The sequence below is a fragment of the Vigna radiata genome, chromosome 6 (genome assembly GCF_000741045.1).
Source record: "Vigna radiata var. radiata cultivar VC1973A chromosome 6, Vradiata_ver6, whole genome shotgun sequence".
Taxonomy (NCBI): Eukaryota; Viridiplantae; Streptophyta; class Magnoliopsida; order Fabales; family Fabaceae; genus Vigna; species Vigna radiata.
Genome location: NC_028356.1, coordinates 33,638,197 through 33,656,766, shown reverse-complemented (window position 1 = coordinate 33,656,766; position 18,570 = coordinate 33,638,197). Strand labels below are relative to the sequence as shown.

Sequence of the window (18,570 nt, the reverse complement as noted above, 5' to 3'; positions counted from 1 at the left end):
ATTCCTAAACGAACCTACGAGGTACCAAGTTGGGAACGAACAAAGTTTTCAAAACTCTAAATTCACCAAGAATAAGAAAAGAGAGCTAAGTGATACATGCATAACAGTTTCCATGCATGATTATTGATCGAAAGAAAGAGGTAAGAAAATGAGTAGAAACTTACTTACTCTAAAACAAAAATTGATTGGTTGGATTTGTAGGTCTTCACGCCGTGATCGACTAGACACCTCATGATTGTCAAATAGATGACTTAAGAGTTAAAATTCTTAAAGAGAGGGTAGAAAACTCTAGAAGAGTAGTTTCTAGAGAGATGATACGTTTTAAGATCTTGAAACCCATTTATAGTACAACTATTTATAATAAAACTGTTTAATATTAGAAAAATCAAGTATCACGGTTTTAGACTACCACCACTTCGAAAATACCATTTTCTGAAATTTTAGAGTAAGAAAGCATGAAAACATATTTTAAGAGTGCTAATTTTATGAAGACTGAAAAATTATTTTATGCTAAGTTTAAAATCTATTTTTAGAATAAAATTATATTATTACAATAAATAAAGGATAATTTTTCCTTTCCATCAAAATTTATACATTAGTATGTAATTAATAACATACTCAGACAGAAATGCTCTGGACCTCACATTTATCCTTTATATATAATAGCAGGAAAAAACCATAATTTAAGTATAGATAATAAACAACCACTTTCTGCACCACCCATTCAACATGACACAATTTTAAATATCTAAAAATGAAACCTTGTTAATTATACACTATTTCTGAATGAAAAAAGAAGCCATTTTAATTATTCATTTTTATATTCTGAACTAAAAATAATATTTTGTTAATTATTCACTATTTCTGATTGATAAAAATGAAGTCATTTTAATTATTTATTTTTATATTCTGAACTAAAGTCATCTGTTAATATGACTATATTATAATTTCATTTAAACTTTACACATTTAGTTAGAATCAAATTGTGTAAACTTTATATTATTTTAATTTAAATACTAAAACCATCTCGATGAAAATCAGTTATATTTAAGCTACAGGACTTTTCCTCTTATCCAAAAACAACCTACATAATTTTAGATTCATATTCATAAAATTAGTAAAATTCCCCCATTTTTAAATATTTACTCAATTCAAAACTCTCAAAATTTGCTGCGTCTGTGAGGAAAATCCAGCCACGTTGCATCACAGATGACTATAATTGAGAAAAAAGCTAGTGGGTAAGATTTAATGAAAGGGAAGGAAGGCAGAAGAAAATTTTGTGGTTTTTGGGAACTTTGACTGGGAGCCTCTTGTCTTGAGAGAAATCCAAATTAGAGGAATATTGTCTGAGCCATCAATGAACGAATTTGAAGGTATATTGCTTACAAATATGCAAAATATTGCACAAATTATTGCTTACCTATATTTTTCTTTTGCTTTTACTTTCTCAGTGCTTTTCCTATCTACCCGAGAGAGTATTAATGAGATGAAAATCCGCACCCAAAGTTTCGAAGCAGTCATTTTCCACTTACCACATTAATTAAAGTGTCATATTTTACTGAATTCGATGTAAAGTTTCTCTGCATTCATCTCGAACAGAAGATGAAGTAGGTAGGATACAGGGATACATATATATTATACCCACGTGATCACCATTATGTTCACAAGCACGTACATCACATACAGTACAACTCATTTATCTTCTTTTCTATCAATATACAACTATTTCATGGACATATTACAACTATTTAAGTTATTTTTTTTATATCAAACACCATACACTAAAGTTTCCTATAAAAGAACACATAATATACCCAAACACTATACTCTCGTAATGGGCCATTTGATGATCTGTAAACCACGGGAAATCTCATAACGTAAAAGTGCAGGAGCACTTCACGCAGACTTTGGAGCTCCACCCGCTTCTATCAAGCATTTATTAGAAAGATTGATTATTGAATCTGCAATCACTCTAGCACTAGATTTCATGTAGCCACCTGTAAATGGAGTGACAAATAAAGAAAATTTGATAAAACAAACAATACGAAAAGAAAATAGTTGAAGTTTCTAAAAAGGATTTGTGACATGGATGGGTCGAGAATATTGTCATTTTCTATAATTAGTTATAAAGAGAATATTGCCATTTTCTATAATTAGTTATAAAGAACCCACCTCCATTAAGCAAACTGGAGAAAATTTTAGTGTGGTTGTTTCACATCTCATCTCAACAAAAAAACCCCACATAACTTATACTCTTTTACTCTTGGAAAACACGATTTGACGCTTTTAACTGCATCCCAACGGTTTTCCAAGCAAACTAATGTTGAATAAAATAATCGGGAAGGTTTAAACAAAAACATCCAAAAATGATAATGTCTAATAATTTATTAAGTGCAAGCTCTGATTTGTCATATTTTCATGTCATCAAATATTATTAATTGATCACATTTAGGTGAACAAAGAATCTTTTGATATAGATGGTTATAAGCGTGACGACAACAAGGCTTTTCAGTCATTCTATATGAAAGTTAGGACCTCGGTCTGAAATAAATCGCTAAAAAATAGTATTTTAAAAAAAAAATTGCATAGATGGGCATGTGGTCATACTTAAGAAGATAAACACTTAGAAGTTAGACAAAACAAGGGCTAATTTCAGGTTTCCCTCATATTACTTTCTTTAACATAAGAAGATGCTTGCAAAAAGTAAAGAAAAATGCACAAACTAGAAACTAAAAGAAGTTAGTAATATTAGACTAGGTCCTTGTTAGGTGAGTTTCCTTTGCACAAAAAAGGCCAAAGCAACCACCATATATATGATAGGGAGGGAAACAATAGCAAACCTGAAGTGAGCATGACGATGGGAATGTTCTTCTCACGAGCAAACCGGAAAACTTTTTCATCTCTAAGGGCAATTCCTTCGGGGCTGATCTGTGTATATAAAATAGCACAAGCACTGCGTATGCTGAGTGGTAGTTAACTAACACACTAACTCAGAATAATGACCGTTATTTTCATATACGTATAAGAGGAAATGACGAGGCAACTAAAGTTAATATAAACGTACACTCCCTTTGCACTAAAATATAAGCAAAAAAATCTCACGATTGGTGGACCTAATTATAGCAAAATTTCAACTAGCACAACCCAATCCAATTTACTATTTCAAAAATACCCTTATCTTTATATCTAGGTATCACCCTTGATAAATACAACTGAGGTAATTTAGTAAAAGTAACTCTTTATTACTATTCTTAATCAGTGTGAAAGTGGTTAATTCTGTTTATATTTGAGTTCAGACGTGATATTTTACTGCAATAAAGCAAATTCAAGAATGACATTACCTCCAACCTTCCTAACGGATCTCCTTGTAGGATGTCGGTTCCAGCATTATAAATTACCAACTCAGGGTTAAACCTACGCCCAGCAACCTTGAATCAAATTGACATGAAAATCAAAAGTTAGCCATAAGAGCTTGAATGTTAGTATGCCTTCTTCACCAGGTAAACAATCCTGTGGCGTGGTATGGGTATGATTGGAAGTTAAGAGTAAAGGGGAAAGGCTGGAAGGAAACTAAATGGGAAGGGAAGGGTTGAGATTGGGAAGTAAAGATACAGGTCTCTTTCCTTTATTTTAAAAATCAAAATACAGGGACCGGTAAGATAAACACCATGCACCAAATGAACAGTCAATATAATTGGACTTGGATAGGTTATAGAAATGTAAAAGTATACACAGCTACACATAATCCTATCTATCAAGCCAATAATATTAGAGAATTACAAGTCTGCAATGATAATATAAGATACCTCTAGTGCTTCGTCTAATTTTTGCAGGTACTCTTCTGTAAGTGTCCCACTCTAAAAGTTCAGGGGAAACATACAAGTTACAGAATCTTAAAGAGAAATATCAGAAAACAAAATATGATTAAGGTTTAACTGATAGTTTATATATATACCTTTACTTCAACTTGCTGATTTATGTAGTTTCTCGCCTCGTAATCCTGATATAGAAGGTATAAAGGGATGGCAGCAAGGAATTGATATAAGTTGGTCTCAAGGTCATAAAATTGTGACCACTGTATCAGAATATATGCGTACTTTAAAGTAAACGCAAATATTAATTAGCAGTTGACAATGGACCATCTATCCTCACACAATTTAGACCCTTTTTCCAATAATCAGAAGAAACATACTTCCAACATCACGATGAGGCATTATTATTTAGAAAACAACAGGCATTAATGTATTGCTGAACCCTTTTCAATAAGTTTATTAGCCAAATCATTTTATGGCTTCCTGCATACTTCATTTACAAATCAATTGCAGATGCAAACAGAGAAAATATTAGCATGCTTTAGCTTGAGTGCTTTTCCTATATTTGAATAGGTTTTCACCACTGGATTTCGCAAGTGTGAACAAGGTTAGTAAAGGAGGCCCCAATAACTAGTACAAATATCAAGATTGGCCCAACAAATGAAGTTCTATGGAAATTACCCTACCCCCCACAAACACAGGTATGACCACACAATTGTTAACGAGAAATCATTAAATAAATAAAAAAAAAACCTAGATCTAAATGGACTTTCGAAAATTTAGTTTTTATAATTCAAAAGCCTCATTTGACCCATGTTACTGATCCACTGTTAGCATCCAATTGCAAGAAATGGGACTCAAGTCCACACAGGAAGCACAGAATTTTGGTGTGGAGTTTACAAGGCTTTGGGTTCTCCTACTACAATCGCAAAGTTTTTGTGGTCCGGTCCTACCAATTTTCTTATCACGAGTTCTTGACGATATCTTTTAGCCGCAATCAGTTAGTGGGGTTGGTAATGCTGATATTGCAATGTTTGTCTGGGACTAGTTAAATGGCTAGAACACAACCAACTTGCATTGGTGTTGGAGGTGCGACTCATGGTGGGATATTAGGATCCAGTTGCAAGCATGAGACTTGACTCCCACATTGGAGGTATGAAATTCTAGTGTGAGGTTTGTTGGGCCTTAGGCTATCCAATTACAATGATTAGCTTTTGTGATGTGATTTGCTTAAGGTTCTTATTCCCCACTCAGTAGAAAAAGGATTATATTTTTGTTTATTAAAAGCAACACCTAGTGAATGAGACTCCAACCATGTCTGATCTGGAGAGAGACATTATTTTCAAACTTATCCCAACAAGTGGAAATAATGTTCAGTGGTTAGAACACATTATCACCAACTCACGAGACAGCAATCTTCCTGATGTACAAACACTCACTCTTTTTACCAATGGAATGTAGAAACGAAACTGCAATATATGCTTTCATGCACTCCACAATGATATACACAGAAAAATTCACCCTTCATTCCACAAAAAGGACTTGACAATTCAAATGTACAATATAACAGGACACTGCGACATGTCAGATGCCAGCCAGCAATGTTGAATAGATAAGACATGTGAAAAGAGAAACAGAGAAAATCAGTTCAAAATACTAGACAGGAAGAAAAAATATGTAAAACATATCAAGGAGTAAGATTACCAAAGGATAGATTCCAGGATTGTACATATCCAAAATATAGACTCGGCCTGCCATGACAAAGTCCCTATTAGTAAAAACCCTAAAAGATAAGACACCAAACACTAGAGTAATTTTTTTTTGGACATTACTATCGTAGGCAAAGTCCATTTCATGACCGTTTCCTTGATGTGCATCAAGATCAATGATCATCACCCTGAAAAATTCGCAATCAAATTTTGCACGAGCAATAACAGGATACTCTAACTTGCAATAGGATAGTACCTTGATATATTCAACTGAACAAAAGCAAAGTGGATGCAAAGAGAAATATCTGCATAAACACAGAATCCACCTCCTTTTTCTGCAGAGCAGTGATGAAACCCCCCTCCCACATTAATGGCCCATCCTCTCTCCTTTGCAAGTTTTGCAGCCAGTACAGTTCCTCCAACCTGTCATTAGATTAGGAGCAAGATCAGATTTTCCGAGTGCTAAACAGACTAAATAGCACAGTTAACTTACCTGCTTCTTGAATGGGAAAAGAACTTTTTGTTGCACAAGACAATTGGGAATTAATGCCACGGGAGGGACCTATATTTAGTAATTCATCTCGGTAAATAATCCATCATGATGCATCAACTATATAAAGCCTCAGCAACCACATACCAGTTATCACACAGAACTCCAGTACTAAATAACAAAAGCAAATATAATAAAGAACCCCAGCACAATCATACAGCTTTCTATTCTAAAAGACAAGATAAATTTTTAAACCAATTTTTAGACACCATATAAGATTTCCACGGTTAAAGAATAAAAAGGAATAATAAGTATCACCAACAAAAGAAATGGCTACCTCGTGCCACAAGGGAATGCAAAATACCTCAACTATCATAGCAACTTTTGAACTCCCCTTCAGGCTATTCAGATACAATTCTGTGTGAACCTTTAAAGGAAAGAAGGAAACAGAGTTAGAACTAGACATGTTGCTTAAATTACATCAGTTTCAATCATATATATTGTTTGTTGCAGCTATACAAGTGATTAGAACATACATGCACAATTTCCTACAATTTAAGTCCAGATTTAGTTAAATTTCTCTATTAACACTTACAAAAAGAAGATAAAATAAGATATATTATCTCATTAACTAATATCAACTTATGCACTTCAATATCATATGAACTCTCTTATCCAACTTCTCCAAAAATTGACGAACATAAGTTGATTTTAACTTGTTCACTTGTAGTTAATTAAACTCAACTTATAAACTTAAACATTATAGAAACCTCCTTATGTAACTTCTCCAAAAATTAAAGCACATTAGTTGATTTTGAGACATGTAATTCACTTTGCTTTTCACTTTATTCTTCTTCAAGTGTTCACCAAAATGTTTATCCAAACAAGGACTTCCTAATTAAGTATAAGATAGCGCTTACCACTAGAAGATCATCCTTGGAAGCTTCGAGAGGCTCAACGATGCTTTCTTTGTCGAGAATGCCAAACGAAACGAGGAATCGGCAAATGCGTCCCCACTTCGACGAATCAAACGGATGCCTGCAACAATCGTCAAACAGTTACAAACTCCTCACACTATTCACAATCAATTCAATTCAAATCACAGCTTCAGAAAAAAGATGTTAATGCGAAGAAAATGCTTACAGTTTCTCTATGCCGAGAAATGATATGTCATAGGATTCGGAGTAGATTAGCGGAACCTGAATTAGTCAAAAACCGAAGGCGTAAACACTCAACGCGCCAAGAATGCGAGTGCACGGAACTCGCTTACCTTGGACGGGGACACGTCGAAGTAGAGCTTGCTGGAGAGGATGCGCTTGCGCCGGAGAGCCTCGGCGTCGTTCTCGGAATAAGACGACATCGACAGCGACGGTGGTGATCGATAATGGAAGAGGTTTTGATTCAAATTGGCCAAGCCACCGAAACAACGAGTCAACTCAGTAGCGATTTCCGAGATAAAATTTCGAGAATCGTCGAAAACTAACTCAGTCACCTTGCTAAACTCGGATACTCGGTTGATAATTTTCATGCATGAACCGAAAATGGACCGATAATCGAATTGCTCAACACCCTGAACGAATGACAACTAGACTAAAAATTCAGTATATTCAACACATATCAATTTTTTTTTTCATTTTTATTTTTATGGCGGAATAAATATACTCATATATATCCATCGTTTGTACCGCCTTTTCAATATTTAAAATATTAATTAAATAATAAAAAATGTAAAAATATATCACTTAATAAATAAATTAAATGTGTCTTAATAATTTAAAATAAAGACAAGCAAGAGAAGATGGATAAATATTGAAACATGTATGACAGAAATATAGACACATAAATATCTCGTTTTTATATTTAATTTAAAAAATTGAATATTAATATTCATATTGTTCAATAGTTAATATGAAAATTTAAACTTTTTATTAAAGTCGAGACAAATTTAAATAATTATGCAGAATTATCCTCTCTATTTTTTTTTTCTGTTTCATGTTACAAAGAGTAAATAAATAATTTATACAATAAAGAAATCTAGATATTTTAAATCTAAGGTTAAAAGCTCTATTTGGTCCCAGTTTTGATTGGGAAAATTCGAAATGGTCCCTGTGTTGATTTTGTGTTCAATTTCGTTCCAAAGAACGAATTTTATGTTCAATTCGGTCCTTTTCAGTAACTCCGTTAAAATTGTTAACGACAACGTGTCCAAATATGCAATTGCTGAGTGAGGTGTTAGTTTTTTGCTAACTGGGAATCCTTTTCAATTGGAATTAGGATTTTTTTAAAAATTTAGAAGGACAAAGTGGGAAAAAAAGAAAGACTTTCTTCTTCCTCTGAAACCCTAATTCCTCTACCATTACCCAAACCCCAACCGCCGACGACCGACCACCGTCCATCATCTTCTTCCTCGCACGCCGTCAGCAACCATCGCACCTCGCACCTCCATCACCGTCGCACCTCCATCACCGCCACACCTCCATCACCATCGCACCTCCATCACCCTCGCACCTCCATCACCATCACACCTCCATCACCGTCGCATCTCGCACCTGCAGAAAACAAACCCAAAAGCAGAAACGGGAACCACCATGGCAGCCTCCAGCATTTTCCAATTCCAGTTCATGTGCCCTTTTCCCCAAATCTGAACCCTAATTTTGGGCAGAGTTGTTCTTCCTTGTCCCTATTAGATCCATTATTGTCGATGTCCTTCTCTTCTCTTTTCTATTCACCATTGACTAAGCTTCCTCCTGCATTTGACAGTTTCCTTCATTTCTTAACTTCAAGAAGCAATTCCTTTGTTTCAGAGTTTGATCGTGGTTAGTAACGTACTCTTGTGGCAAGCCCATGGTCATAAATAATGTCTTGTGGTTCTCAAGATCCTTCGTAAAAGGGGCTCAACAAAATCACGTCAGGCAACATGATGTCAACCAAAACAAGAACACCAGACCCTCAATTGTCATGGGGCAAAGAGTGTTCTAAGATATTGGCAGTCACCGCAGTGATATTGAGTGCCATTGGAATAAAGGACACAAACCTCACTCCAAACTGATGCACATGTCTCATGCGTATGGAAAATGGTTTTATCCACTGTTCTTGCTTTTTTTGTAGGAACAGATTCAGCAGCGGTGGCACAACCCACTTAACCATAACCCGATTTTGGAAGAATAAATAGAATAGTTAAACCCATTCATATTCTCAATACTAAGAAGAAGAATGGTAGAGGAATTAGGATTTTAGAGGAAGAAGAAAGTCTTTCTTTTTTTTCCCACTTTGCCCTTCTAAATTTTTTAAAAAATCCTAATTCCAACTGAAAAGGATTCTTAGTCAGCAAAAAACTGACACCTCATCCAGCAGTTGCACATCTGGACACGTTGTCGTTAACAATTTTAACGAAGTTACTGAAAAGGACCGAATTGAACATAAAATTCGTTCTTTGGGACGAAATTGAACACAAAATCAACACAGAGACCATTTCGAATTTTCCCAACCAAAACTGGAACCAAAAAGAGCTTTTTACCTAAATCTAACTTATATGCAGTAAACCTTATTTCAGGGAGTAGCAGGAAATTATATCTTTAAGGCGTAATTTTTATACAGTTTGTAATATTTAAAAAGGGAAAATAGAAAATAACAGATGAAGACAAAAGTTATAAGAAAATATAAATTAAAAATGAAAAATAATGAAACTAAGTCTACAATTTATTACATTTTATTATTTTTCTACCTCACGTTAATATTTAATGAATCTTTTAGTTTTAGTTTTAGTTTTATATAAAAGAAACATTGATAAATTGAAAATTAATCAAAATGAAGTGTTCTTCCAAGATTAAATAATATCACATGATTGAGATGCTATTTTGTTTTTAAAATTTAATATATCTTCTTATTTGAAATATCCTCTTTCTAACATGAGACATTTAATCCCTTCTAATCGAGAAGGGTTTCTTCACTTTAAGATTATATAGGTATTGATAATATGATAAATACATAATAAATAAATAATACAACTTTATCTATTAGTAATATTTTAACGAGTTTTTTATGGCAGACACTTTGTATGTGTTTTCTATTTTTTTAGAATTAAATATGTTTTTCTCCCTTAATTTTTAATGAAAATTGGAACTAGTTCTTTCTTAAAATTTTAGTTTAATTTAATTTACAAATTTAGAAATGTATGAATTTTAGTTCTTTATTCATACTAAATTCATACATTTTTAAAGTTAGGAAACTAAATTAAGTCAAAATTATGAAAAGAGACTAATAACAATTTTCACTTAAAGTCAAAAGACAAAAATCATATTTAACTTTTTTTTTTTAACAATAAAGATATAAGGAATACCAATTTTAGTCATTGGTAATTAGTTTCTTTTTTACTTGTCTCTTTTTTTAATCTTTTGTTCACGTATACTATAACACTTGATAAATATGTTTGATTAATAAAAAATCTTAATTAAATAATTTATAATCAAATTTAAAAATTTTAAAGTATCAATCATGAAAACTAGTTCAACGATCAAAACTAAGTATTGGATTTGAACTTCATACACGTAACTCAACTTAGTGTCCGAGCTACTTGAATGTATAGCATAGTAGTATAAAATTTAAGTTTGTGAACCAAACTTATATAAATAACTCAATTTTAATTTTAAATGTTGACTTGGAGAGCGTATTTAAAATCCAAGTTTCAAGTGTTATGCAAATAATTTTAATTCGATATTGCAAAACTTCAAAAACGAAAAGTTTGATTTGTCATCTAAGAAAATATAAATGTATGTTAAGTTATATTATGTGTGTATTATATGATTATATAATCACTTGCATAGTTGAACGTAAGTTACAATAAGATTAACATTAACATTAATTAAAAAGTAAATAATAAAACGAAAAGATTCTGGTGCGAGCGAATGGACATTTTTCACTTGCAGATTATCCATCAACCCACAAATCATGAATAATTTAACCATACTTTGCTTGTTTTATTTCTTGGAAAGGGGATCACGGGCATCCAAACTGAAGGACCACGAGCTACACAGGAAGACTCATGTTCACTTTCTTCGGAGAAGGATTCAAATAAGGAAAATGATATTTTAACACTATTTTTTGATATTATTTTGACACTGCACACGTGTCAAAATGTAATTGAACGATTTCAAATTAAAAAAGTTGAGACAAAGGTATGTTTGGAAAAAAAAAAACCAAAGTTTATTTTTTTAATTTGAAATCGTCCGACCACATTTCGACATGTGTACAATGTCAAAATGGTGTAAAGCAATGGTGTTAAAATTTTATTTTCCTTCAAATAAATACCAAATGGGGGGAAACCATTAAAAGAGGACAGAAAAGAAAAGAATAATTAAACAGAAGATAAGGGAAAGGAAGGAATAAATCAAACAGTCTGGGATAGAAGGGGAGAAATAATAAAAAAGGGGCTTCAAGAGGTAAACATTACCACTTCATCTCATATAATTTTATTGCATTTGTGACATTTATGATTCTAAGGACCTACCAAATAGTAAAGTACCAGAAAATTGGTTTCAAAAAGTTGAAACTGAAGCAAGACGAAGTTGAAATTGAAGCAAGATAATGTTTTACAGTGACTTTTGTTTAAGTTATCAATGTTAGTTTGATTTAGTTGTTTTTTACTATATTAGATTTTTTTAGTCAATTTTAAAATGTTTCTTAAATACTATGTAATTTTTATATTTACATTGTAATTTTAATTGAAAGTACATTATCTTAAATTATCAATAAAATTAATTTTATTGTACTTTACGGTTTTATATATTTTACTTATTTTTTATTACAAAAGAAATTCATTAAATTAAAATATTATGAATATAGGAGAGTAATTATAAATAAAAAAAGTTTCAAACCTCTATAAAACAAGTTACTATAGGTTAAAACCCTTAAAAATAATCTCTATAATATAAATTTAATACTAGGATCATCTAACCTGTAAATTTATTTGTGGAGGATAAACCCCTTGTAAATTGGAAGAAAAAACCTCCATTGAATAACAATTTTCTTTTTTTAGTGTTAGTTTAAATTTTCATGTTCTTGGTTGTTTTCTTTGGTTGTTATGCATTGGTGAGTATAGTTAATATATATATATATATATATATATATATATATATATATATATATATGACAATTTAATATGTGAATGTGTGATTTAGTTGTTCATAGAATTTCAAAGAAATTTTATGTTTTGGTTTATTTTGTATGCTTTGAGATATGAAAGTTCTAAAAGTGGGTATAATGATATTCTACCTACTATTTAACTCATATGAGATGAATAGAATGAGAAGAGAATAATATGAGATCTTTAACTAGATTTTATTCGTTTAGGAATGAAAAGATTGATCTCGTGAATAGTAGAGTGATAATCCCTCTTTAGGACTTTGCATAGTATAAACACTATTAAAAGTGAACACTTATATTGAATACATATGTCATCTAAATATTGAATCCATAGTAAATTGTATGTATATGTTGAACTAATATGACATATATTTTAATTGTTTTATGATGTTTCTTTCTGAACACTAGCTTATCCTACCTTCTTTTTATGTTGTTTATCTATTTGCAATGATCATCTATTGATACGAGAAGAAGACGACTGTCGACGTGCTTTTGGTGGAGGTCAATGATGTTACAAAGTGACCTTGATGTTTTATTTTCTTTATCTAGATTTTTTGGTACATTTATGTTTTTATTTTTAGAAAAACTTGTTTAATTCGGATGATCTCTATACATAAAATTTTAAATTTATTATTACTCTGAACAATTGTATCTATTTTCTTTCTAATATTTTAATTTCTAATATTTTGTTTAATAATTTAAATTATTAAATGAGATGTTACAATATTTTAAGAAAATAACGTTTTTATTTTTTTCTAATATATTAAATATTATTTTTTATTTTACTTTATTATATTACTTCTTATAGGTTAATTAATTTTTTACTTAAATTTTATTTGGATAAAATACAAAAGTTCTAATAAAATTTTTTAAGATATGAAATTAGTAATACAAATTAAAACACTACATTTTCCAATTCTTACATTTAATAAGGTAATGACACTTTAAATAAAAAATCTAATTATTTAAAAGTAAGAATGCTACCAACGGTTGATATTTACATATCTTCATTTCATAGCACTTAAATTGAGGAACTCTGAAGAAACTGTTGAGGGACTTAACAGGTTCATTATAAAAAAGAATAAAAAAAGTTGGTTTAAGTCTAATCTATTGAAAACTTTCAATTTAAGACTTAATAGATTGAGATATATCAGAGCATTATCTTAACTTTACTCATGATAACTAGGGTTAATGTCTTAAAAATATGATTACTTATAATCATGATATTATAAGATTTGAGAAATAAGTGACAAAATCAGTACCACACGTTTCACTTTAGGATCTACTAAGATAATTACTAACTATTGATTAAATAGGTGTAAAAAAAAAAAAGAGTCTTATGATGATATTCGAAAAAAGGAATTTATTGAAAAGATACATCAATAATTAAATTTTGTATTTTAATTCATATAAAAGATTAACACTAAGTCTAATTTAAAATTTTGAAGCAAAATTTTATTTCTCAATCAAAAATATTTCTTTTATACTATCGTTTATTTATATAAATTGATCAAGGCTAATCTTTAACTTTAATATTTTTGATGAGTTTTTTTATAGAAATAATTCATCTGAAAACACAATAAGAATAAAACCTCAACCCAAAATCTTAAAATAGGTTATGAATTTTGATATAATATTTATTTTTCTTGTTTCTATCAAATGTTAGAATTGCACTCAAACTTAAATACCAACAGCCCACCTACCACCTACATGATGTGCTGATAGAATAATTAGATTAAAAGTTCCAGATGAGGAAAAAAATCACTCCTTAAAATCATCTAAAAATAGGTTGAATGTAACTTAGGCTGTTTACTTTTGCATTTTGAGGGAGATGATTTAGGGGAGATGATTTGAATAGATTTGAGGATAATTTTTTTGTTGTTTTTTTGAGTGAATTTGTGGATAATTGAGAATGAATTTGGAAGTAAAGTTTGTGAGAATTAGTATAAGATTTGATTGATGTGATAGATAAAAAAATTATTTAATAGGTAAAAATTAAAGATTACCAAAATGTCCCTACCTATTAAAATAATATAAAATAATAATTGTTAATGTTATATTTAATTGTAAAAATATTTATAAAGAATAAAAAATTAATGTTAATTATTATTATTATTATTATTACTATTATTATTATTATTATTATTATTATTATTATTTCATTCTATAAATTATTTCAACAAATACACTGTATTTAAGAGGATGAAATTGTAAATGTTGATAAATCCTTCCAAATCTCTGCATAGATAAGAGATTGAAAAATTGAAATATCCTGCAAATTCACGCTAATATACGCAAATCTTTACAAGCGAACATACAGATAATATGAAATTCATCTTTACATTTCTTCTTACACACAGTAAATTATTTTCAAATGAACATAGCTTAGTAATTGGCAGTTACATTTTGGTGTTGAATTCTTAATCACCAATAAAAACAAAAGAAAAAAATGTTACTAGACGCACCTAAATTTTTTATGATACTATTTTTTTTTTAAATAAAAAAATACTTTTATGATATTTTATTTTTGTATTCTATTTATAAAAGTGTATGATTGTACGAGTATTTAAAACTAAACATTGATGATGATATGTCAGGAAGCTCATCATGTAAAACTTGTTTTGAAACAAAAGTGGTAAGGTTTGTGTTGGGGCCACAGCGAAATATCTATCACATAATCATAACATAGCCACACCCACACCAGAGTGATCCAAAAAACTCAAAAAGAATGCTTAAAACTGAGAACCATGAGTTCCATTTCTAGTCCAGCCATAGACACAACAACAACAACAAAACACATCATGACCTCGGATTCCCATGTAAGTTTTTCATCTAATCACCAAGGTTGGTGCATGTTTGGAATCATTAATGTATTTTCTCTTTAAGTTCTCTGAAAAATCTTGTTACGTATACGTTTCACTCGTTTTCATTTTGTATGAGTCACCATTTTCATGGTGGTTTTAACTTGGAATAGGGTTTGTCAGATTCAAGGACAATAATGGAACGCCTGTGTGCAGCGTTGATGCCATTGATGCTGGCTGTCGCAGGTTGTTTGGGTTATTGCTCAAACAGCGTTGTGCAGAAGAACAAACGTTGTCCGTACACTGCTGAGGATTTCGCAACCCTTGCTGCTTCAACAAGATGTAAAGAATTAACCTTTATTTATATGGGTTTACTAAGTTTATTTAATTAAATAGTTCCTTCATCGAAAATAGAAAACATTTTTATTTTAAAAATAATATTTTCACCCGATAATCAATCAATTAGCTAAACTGTTTATTTAGTTCTTATAAGTTTTTACATTTTATGTTTGGTTTCATAAATTTTGAAGAAATTTTTAATTTAACATCAATTTACATATATATGCTAATTTTTGAAGAAATTAAATAAACCACTTGTGGTAATAATGTTGATAATGCAGTCACAATTAAGGAAGTGGAGGCATTGCATGTGTTGTTTAAAAGGTTAAGCAGCTCTCTAATCGATGATGGTTTTATTCACAAGGTAACTTTCATTTTCCATTTTCTTGCTTTTTCTTTCTAATATTTTGCTTCTATTTGAGATGCACTGTATTTCATTTACTTTTAACATCAATTTTGCATGGACTTCTTTTGTGTTTTTGGTATTACTTTGTAGATGGAATGGAGGAAAATTTATCAATGTATTTTTCCTATGTTTTTTAAAATAAATAATAAAATTCTAAAATATATTGTGAAAAACCTTAGATTATTGTAATCGTACCCCTCCCCAAATGGGAACCAAAATTATAATAAATTGATTTCTTACAAAAATCATTAAATAGGAGCATAAACTATCATCTACCAAACATTTATGTTGAGGATTTTTGGCCAATGATGCAATAATATTGATCTTATAGTATGATTTTTCTATGGTAGGAGGAGCTTCAATTGGCATTGTTTCAGACCCCAAATGGAAAATATTTTTTCCTAGATCGAGTAAGCAATTTCCGTGTTATAAAAAATGTTTAATCTTATACTTAAATTCTTAATTAACAAAAATAAGCATAATAGAATGCTTACATAACTAATGAAAATGCTTAATACTTAAAAAATATTCACATATTCCAGTTATTGTAACCATGAAATTGTACAATTTAAAATCTTAAATTATGTACATTACATAATTTTGAATAAAAATTGATCATTTTTCAGGTTTTTGATGTTTTTGACCAAAAAAGAAATGGTGTAATTGAGTTTGACGAATTTGTCCTTGCTCTCAGTGTTTTCCATCCATATGCCCCCATAGATGAAAAGATTGATTGTATGTTCAAACTGAAGAGAATTTTTTGCTTCATTAAATGAAATTAAAATTTTTCTTCACATCTAATCTTTGTCCCTTAATGACATCTTGTAGTTGCATTTAAGCTCTATGACCTCAACCAAACTGGATTTATCGGAAGAGATGAAGTAAGTGTACTTTTGTGGTATAAATTTATTAATTGTTCATGCATTTCCTTATAATAATTATGGTGATCTTTAATTAGAACAAAAAAGTATTTTCTACATAATTTTCCTTGATAAACGAGTGTAATCCAGAACCATTTAATTTATTAATTATTTATAGTTAGAAATAACTATTATAACATCTTATAGGAGGTCTTTAACAAACATACAAGGTGAGATTAACATATACTACTGTTATTATAACTATAACTGAAAACTACATGAAATATAATCAAGGAACTACATGGTTTTAATTAGGTGAAGCAAATGGTTGTAGCCATTTTGATTGAATCAGACATGAATCTTCCTGATGATCTTCTTGAAGCTATCCTGGACAAGGTTATTACTTTCTAACCAAACATGAAAAGTTAGCTTCAATATGAAACATGCTAATTATAGGACATTCAAAACTCTTTTTTCTTTTTTCAGACAATTGCTGATGTGGATAAGGACAGTGATGGTAAAATCAGTAAAGAAGATTGGAAAGCTTTTGTGAGTGAAAATCCATCCCTCTTGATGAACATGACACTTCCTTACTTGAAGTATGAATTATAAAACATTGTGATCCTTCTCTTTTGTGATTTCTTGATTGGAAAATGATATTTTGACACCAATTTGTGACACTATTTTGACACTGCGCACGTGTCAAAATGTGGTTGGACGATTTCAAATTAAAAAAACTGAAACAAGGACATATTAATCAAAGTTTTTTTTTAATTTGAAATCGTCCAATCACATTTTGACACTTGTGCAGTATCAAAATGATGTTAAAAAATTGATGTCAAAATATCATTTTTCTTTGTGATTACTCTCACCTGATGCTTTTTGAAAGTGTAACTAACTATGTCACTTTGTAATTTATCAGGGATATCACCATTGTGTTTCCAAGTTTTCTTTTCAAATAAAGGAGGCAGAAACTTGAAGGCCATGCTTTTGTTATCTTGGCATCAATGTGTATTAGAAATAAATTATATAATAGAAACTATATGTGGATAATTATATATATTAGTTATGCATTAGAAAGTGGTTTTTGCATTATAATGTATTGAGAATAAGTTATTAGAGTAATGTGTTCACACTATAATATGATTTTTAAAAGATACAGACGGATATTATAATTATTTAAAAGTGTGATTAAAGATTTTGGAAATTTTCTTGTAATAATTATTTTAGTGTTAGACTTCATTTTACATTGACACTGAAATATCATGATAAGTTCGAAAATATAGCTTGGTATAGCTTGACAATATAGTTCGGCAAAGTTTGATATATAGCTTGACAAAACTCGACAGCATAGTTCGACTACATATTGCTTAGAGCTTTTACAGTCGTTATCATCGTTTTTTTTATTTTTTTCTTCTTATTCTATATAAGTTTACATAGAATTAGATACTGTATACACATATACCTTTTTAGTTTTTTTTAATAATATTCAAGTTTTTTGCCTTTTCTTTTTTTTTTTGTTTTTGTTTTTCTTCACCTTTCGTTTTATCATGGTAGTCTAATACTTCATTATGGTGTCAGAGCTTTTCTAGAAGAGCTATGTACGCTGTACGCTTGTTTTATTTATTTCTTTTCTTCTTGTCTTCTTTTCTTCTTTTTCTTTTTCTTGATCATTATTCTTTTTCTTTCTTTGTCTTAATATCTTGGTTATGGAACAAATATAAGCAACTAAACTATTACATACATGCATTTACGTCTCAATGAAAACCAACTACCTCTCTTGTTTCTTCTTAATACAAGTAACTACCACTCTTGGTCATCGAACTCTCAGCAAAGAATAAGGTTGAATTCATTCTTGACATGACATCCTAACTTGACAAAACACATGTTCCTTTTCCTGCTTGGTATTCCTACAATAACATGGTGATTCTATAACTGATTCATTCTATCTCACCTTTGATATGTGAAAGCATCGTATGGATGGACCAAACTCTCAATATATGGAATGACCT

General features: G+C 30.4%; 2 protein-coding genes across 6 annotated transcripts; one reads left to right on the top strand and one right to left on the bottom strand.

The window, feature by feature from the left end:
• Nucleotides 1-1,612: 1,612 nt before the first annotated feature.
• Nucleotides 1,613-7,631, bottom strand: LOC106765315 (histone deacetylase 2). 2 transcript variants are annotated; one of them, XM_022782498.1, is made up of 13 exons: nucleotides 7,282-7,631; nucleotides 7,155-7,210; nucleotides 6,932-7,049; nucleotides 6,376-6,438; nucleotides 6,015-6,083; nucleotides 5,778-5,944; nucleotides 5,645-5,709; nucleotides 5,517-5,563; nucleotides 3,956-4,096; nucleotides 3,807-3,857; nucleotides 3,342-3,428; nucleotides 2,841-2,928; nucleotides 1,613-1,997 (listed from the first exon to the last, which is right to left on the bottom strand). In XM_022782498.1, exons 1-13 carry the CDS (start codon nucleotides 7,537-7,539, stop codon nucleotides 1,897-1,899), a joined length of 1,311 nt encoding a protein of 436 aa, XP_022638219.1. In that variant the 5' UTR covers nucleotides 7,540-7,631; the 3' UTR covers nucleotides 1,613-1,896. The 2 variants fall into 2 exon arrangements, with proteins under 2 accessions (XP_022638219.1, XP_014505377.1); XM_014649891.2 differs by having other exon boundaries at nucleotides 3,956-4,000; nucleotides 7,282-7,628.
• Nucleotides 7,632-14,719: 7,088 nt separating this feature from the next.
• LOC106764217 (calcineurin B-like protein 10) lies at nucleotides 14,720-17,718 on the top strand. 4 transcript variants are annotated; one of them, XM_014648462.2, is made up of 9 exons: nucleotides 14,720-14,971; nucleotides 15,127-15,295; nucleotides 15,574-15,656; nucleotides 16,049-16,108; nucleotides 16,325-16,433; nucleotides 16,527-16,579; nucleotides 16,874-16,954; nucleotides 17,045-17,107; nucleotides 17,481-17,718. In XM_014648462.2, the coding sequence occupies exons 1-9, from the start codon at nucleotides 14,900-14,902 to the stop codon at nucleotides 17,535-17,537; spliced, it is 747 nt and encodes a 248-aa protein (XP_014503948.1). In that variant the 5' UTR covers nucleotides 14,720-14,899; the 3' UTR covers nucleotides 17,538-17,718. The 4 variants fall into 4 exon arrangements, with proteins under 4 accessions (XP_014503948.1, XP_022637449.1, XP_022637448.1 ...); XM_022781727.1 differs by having other exon boundaries at nucleotides 14,724-14,971; nucleotides 15,137-15,295; nucleotides 17,045-17,157; XM_014648461.2 differs by having other exon boundaries at nucleotides 14,724-14,971; nucleotides 17,045-17,157.
• Nucleotides 17,719-18,570: the final 852 nt, after the last annotated feature.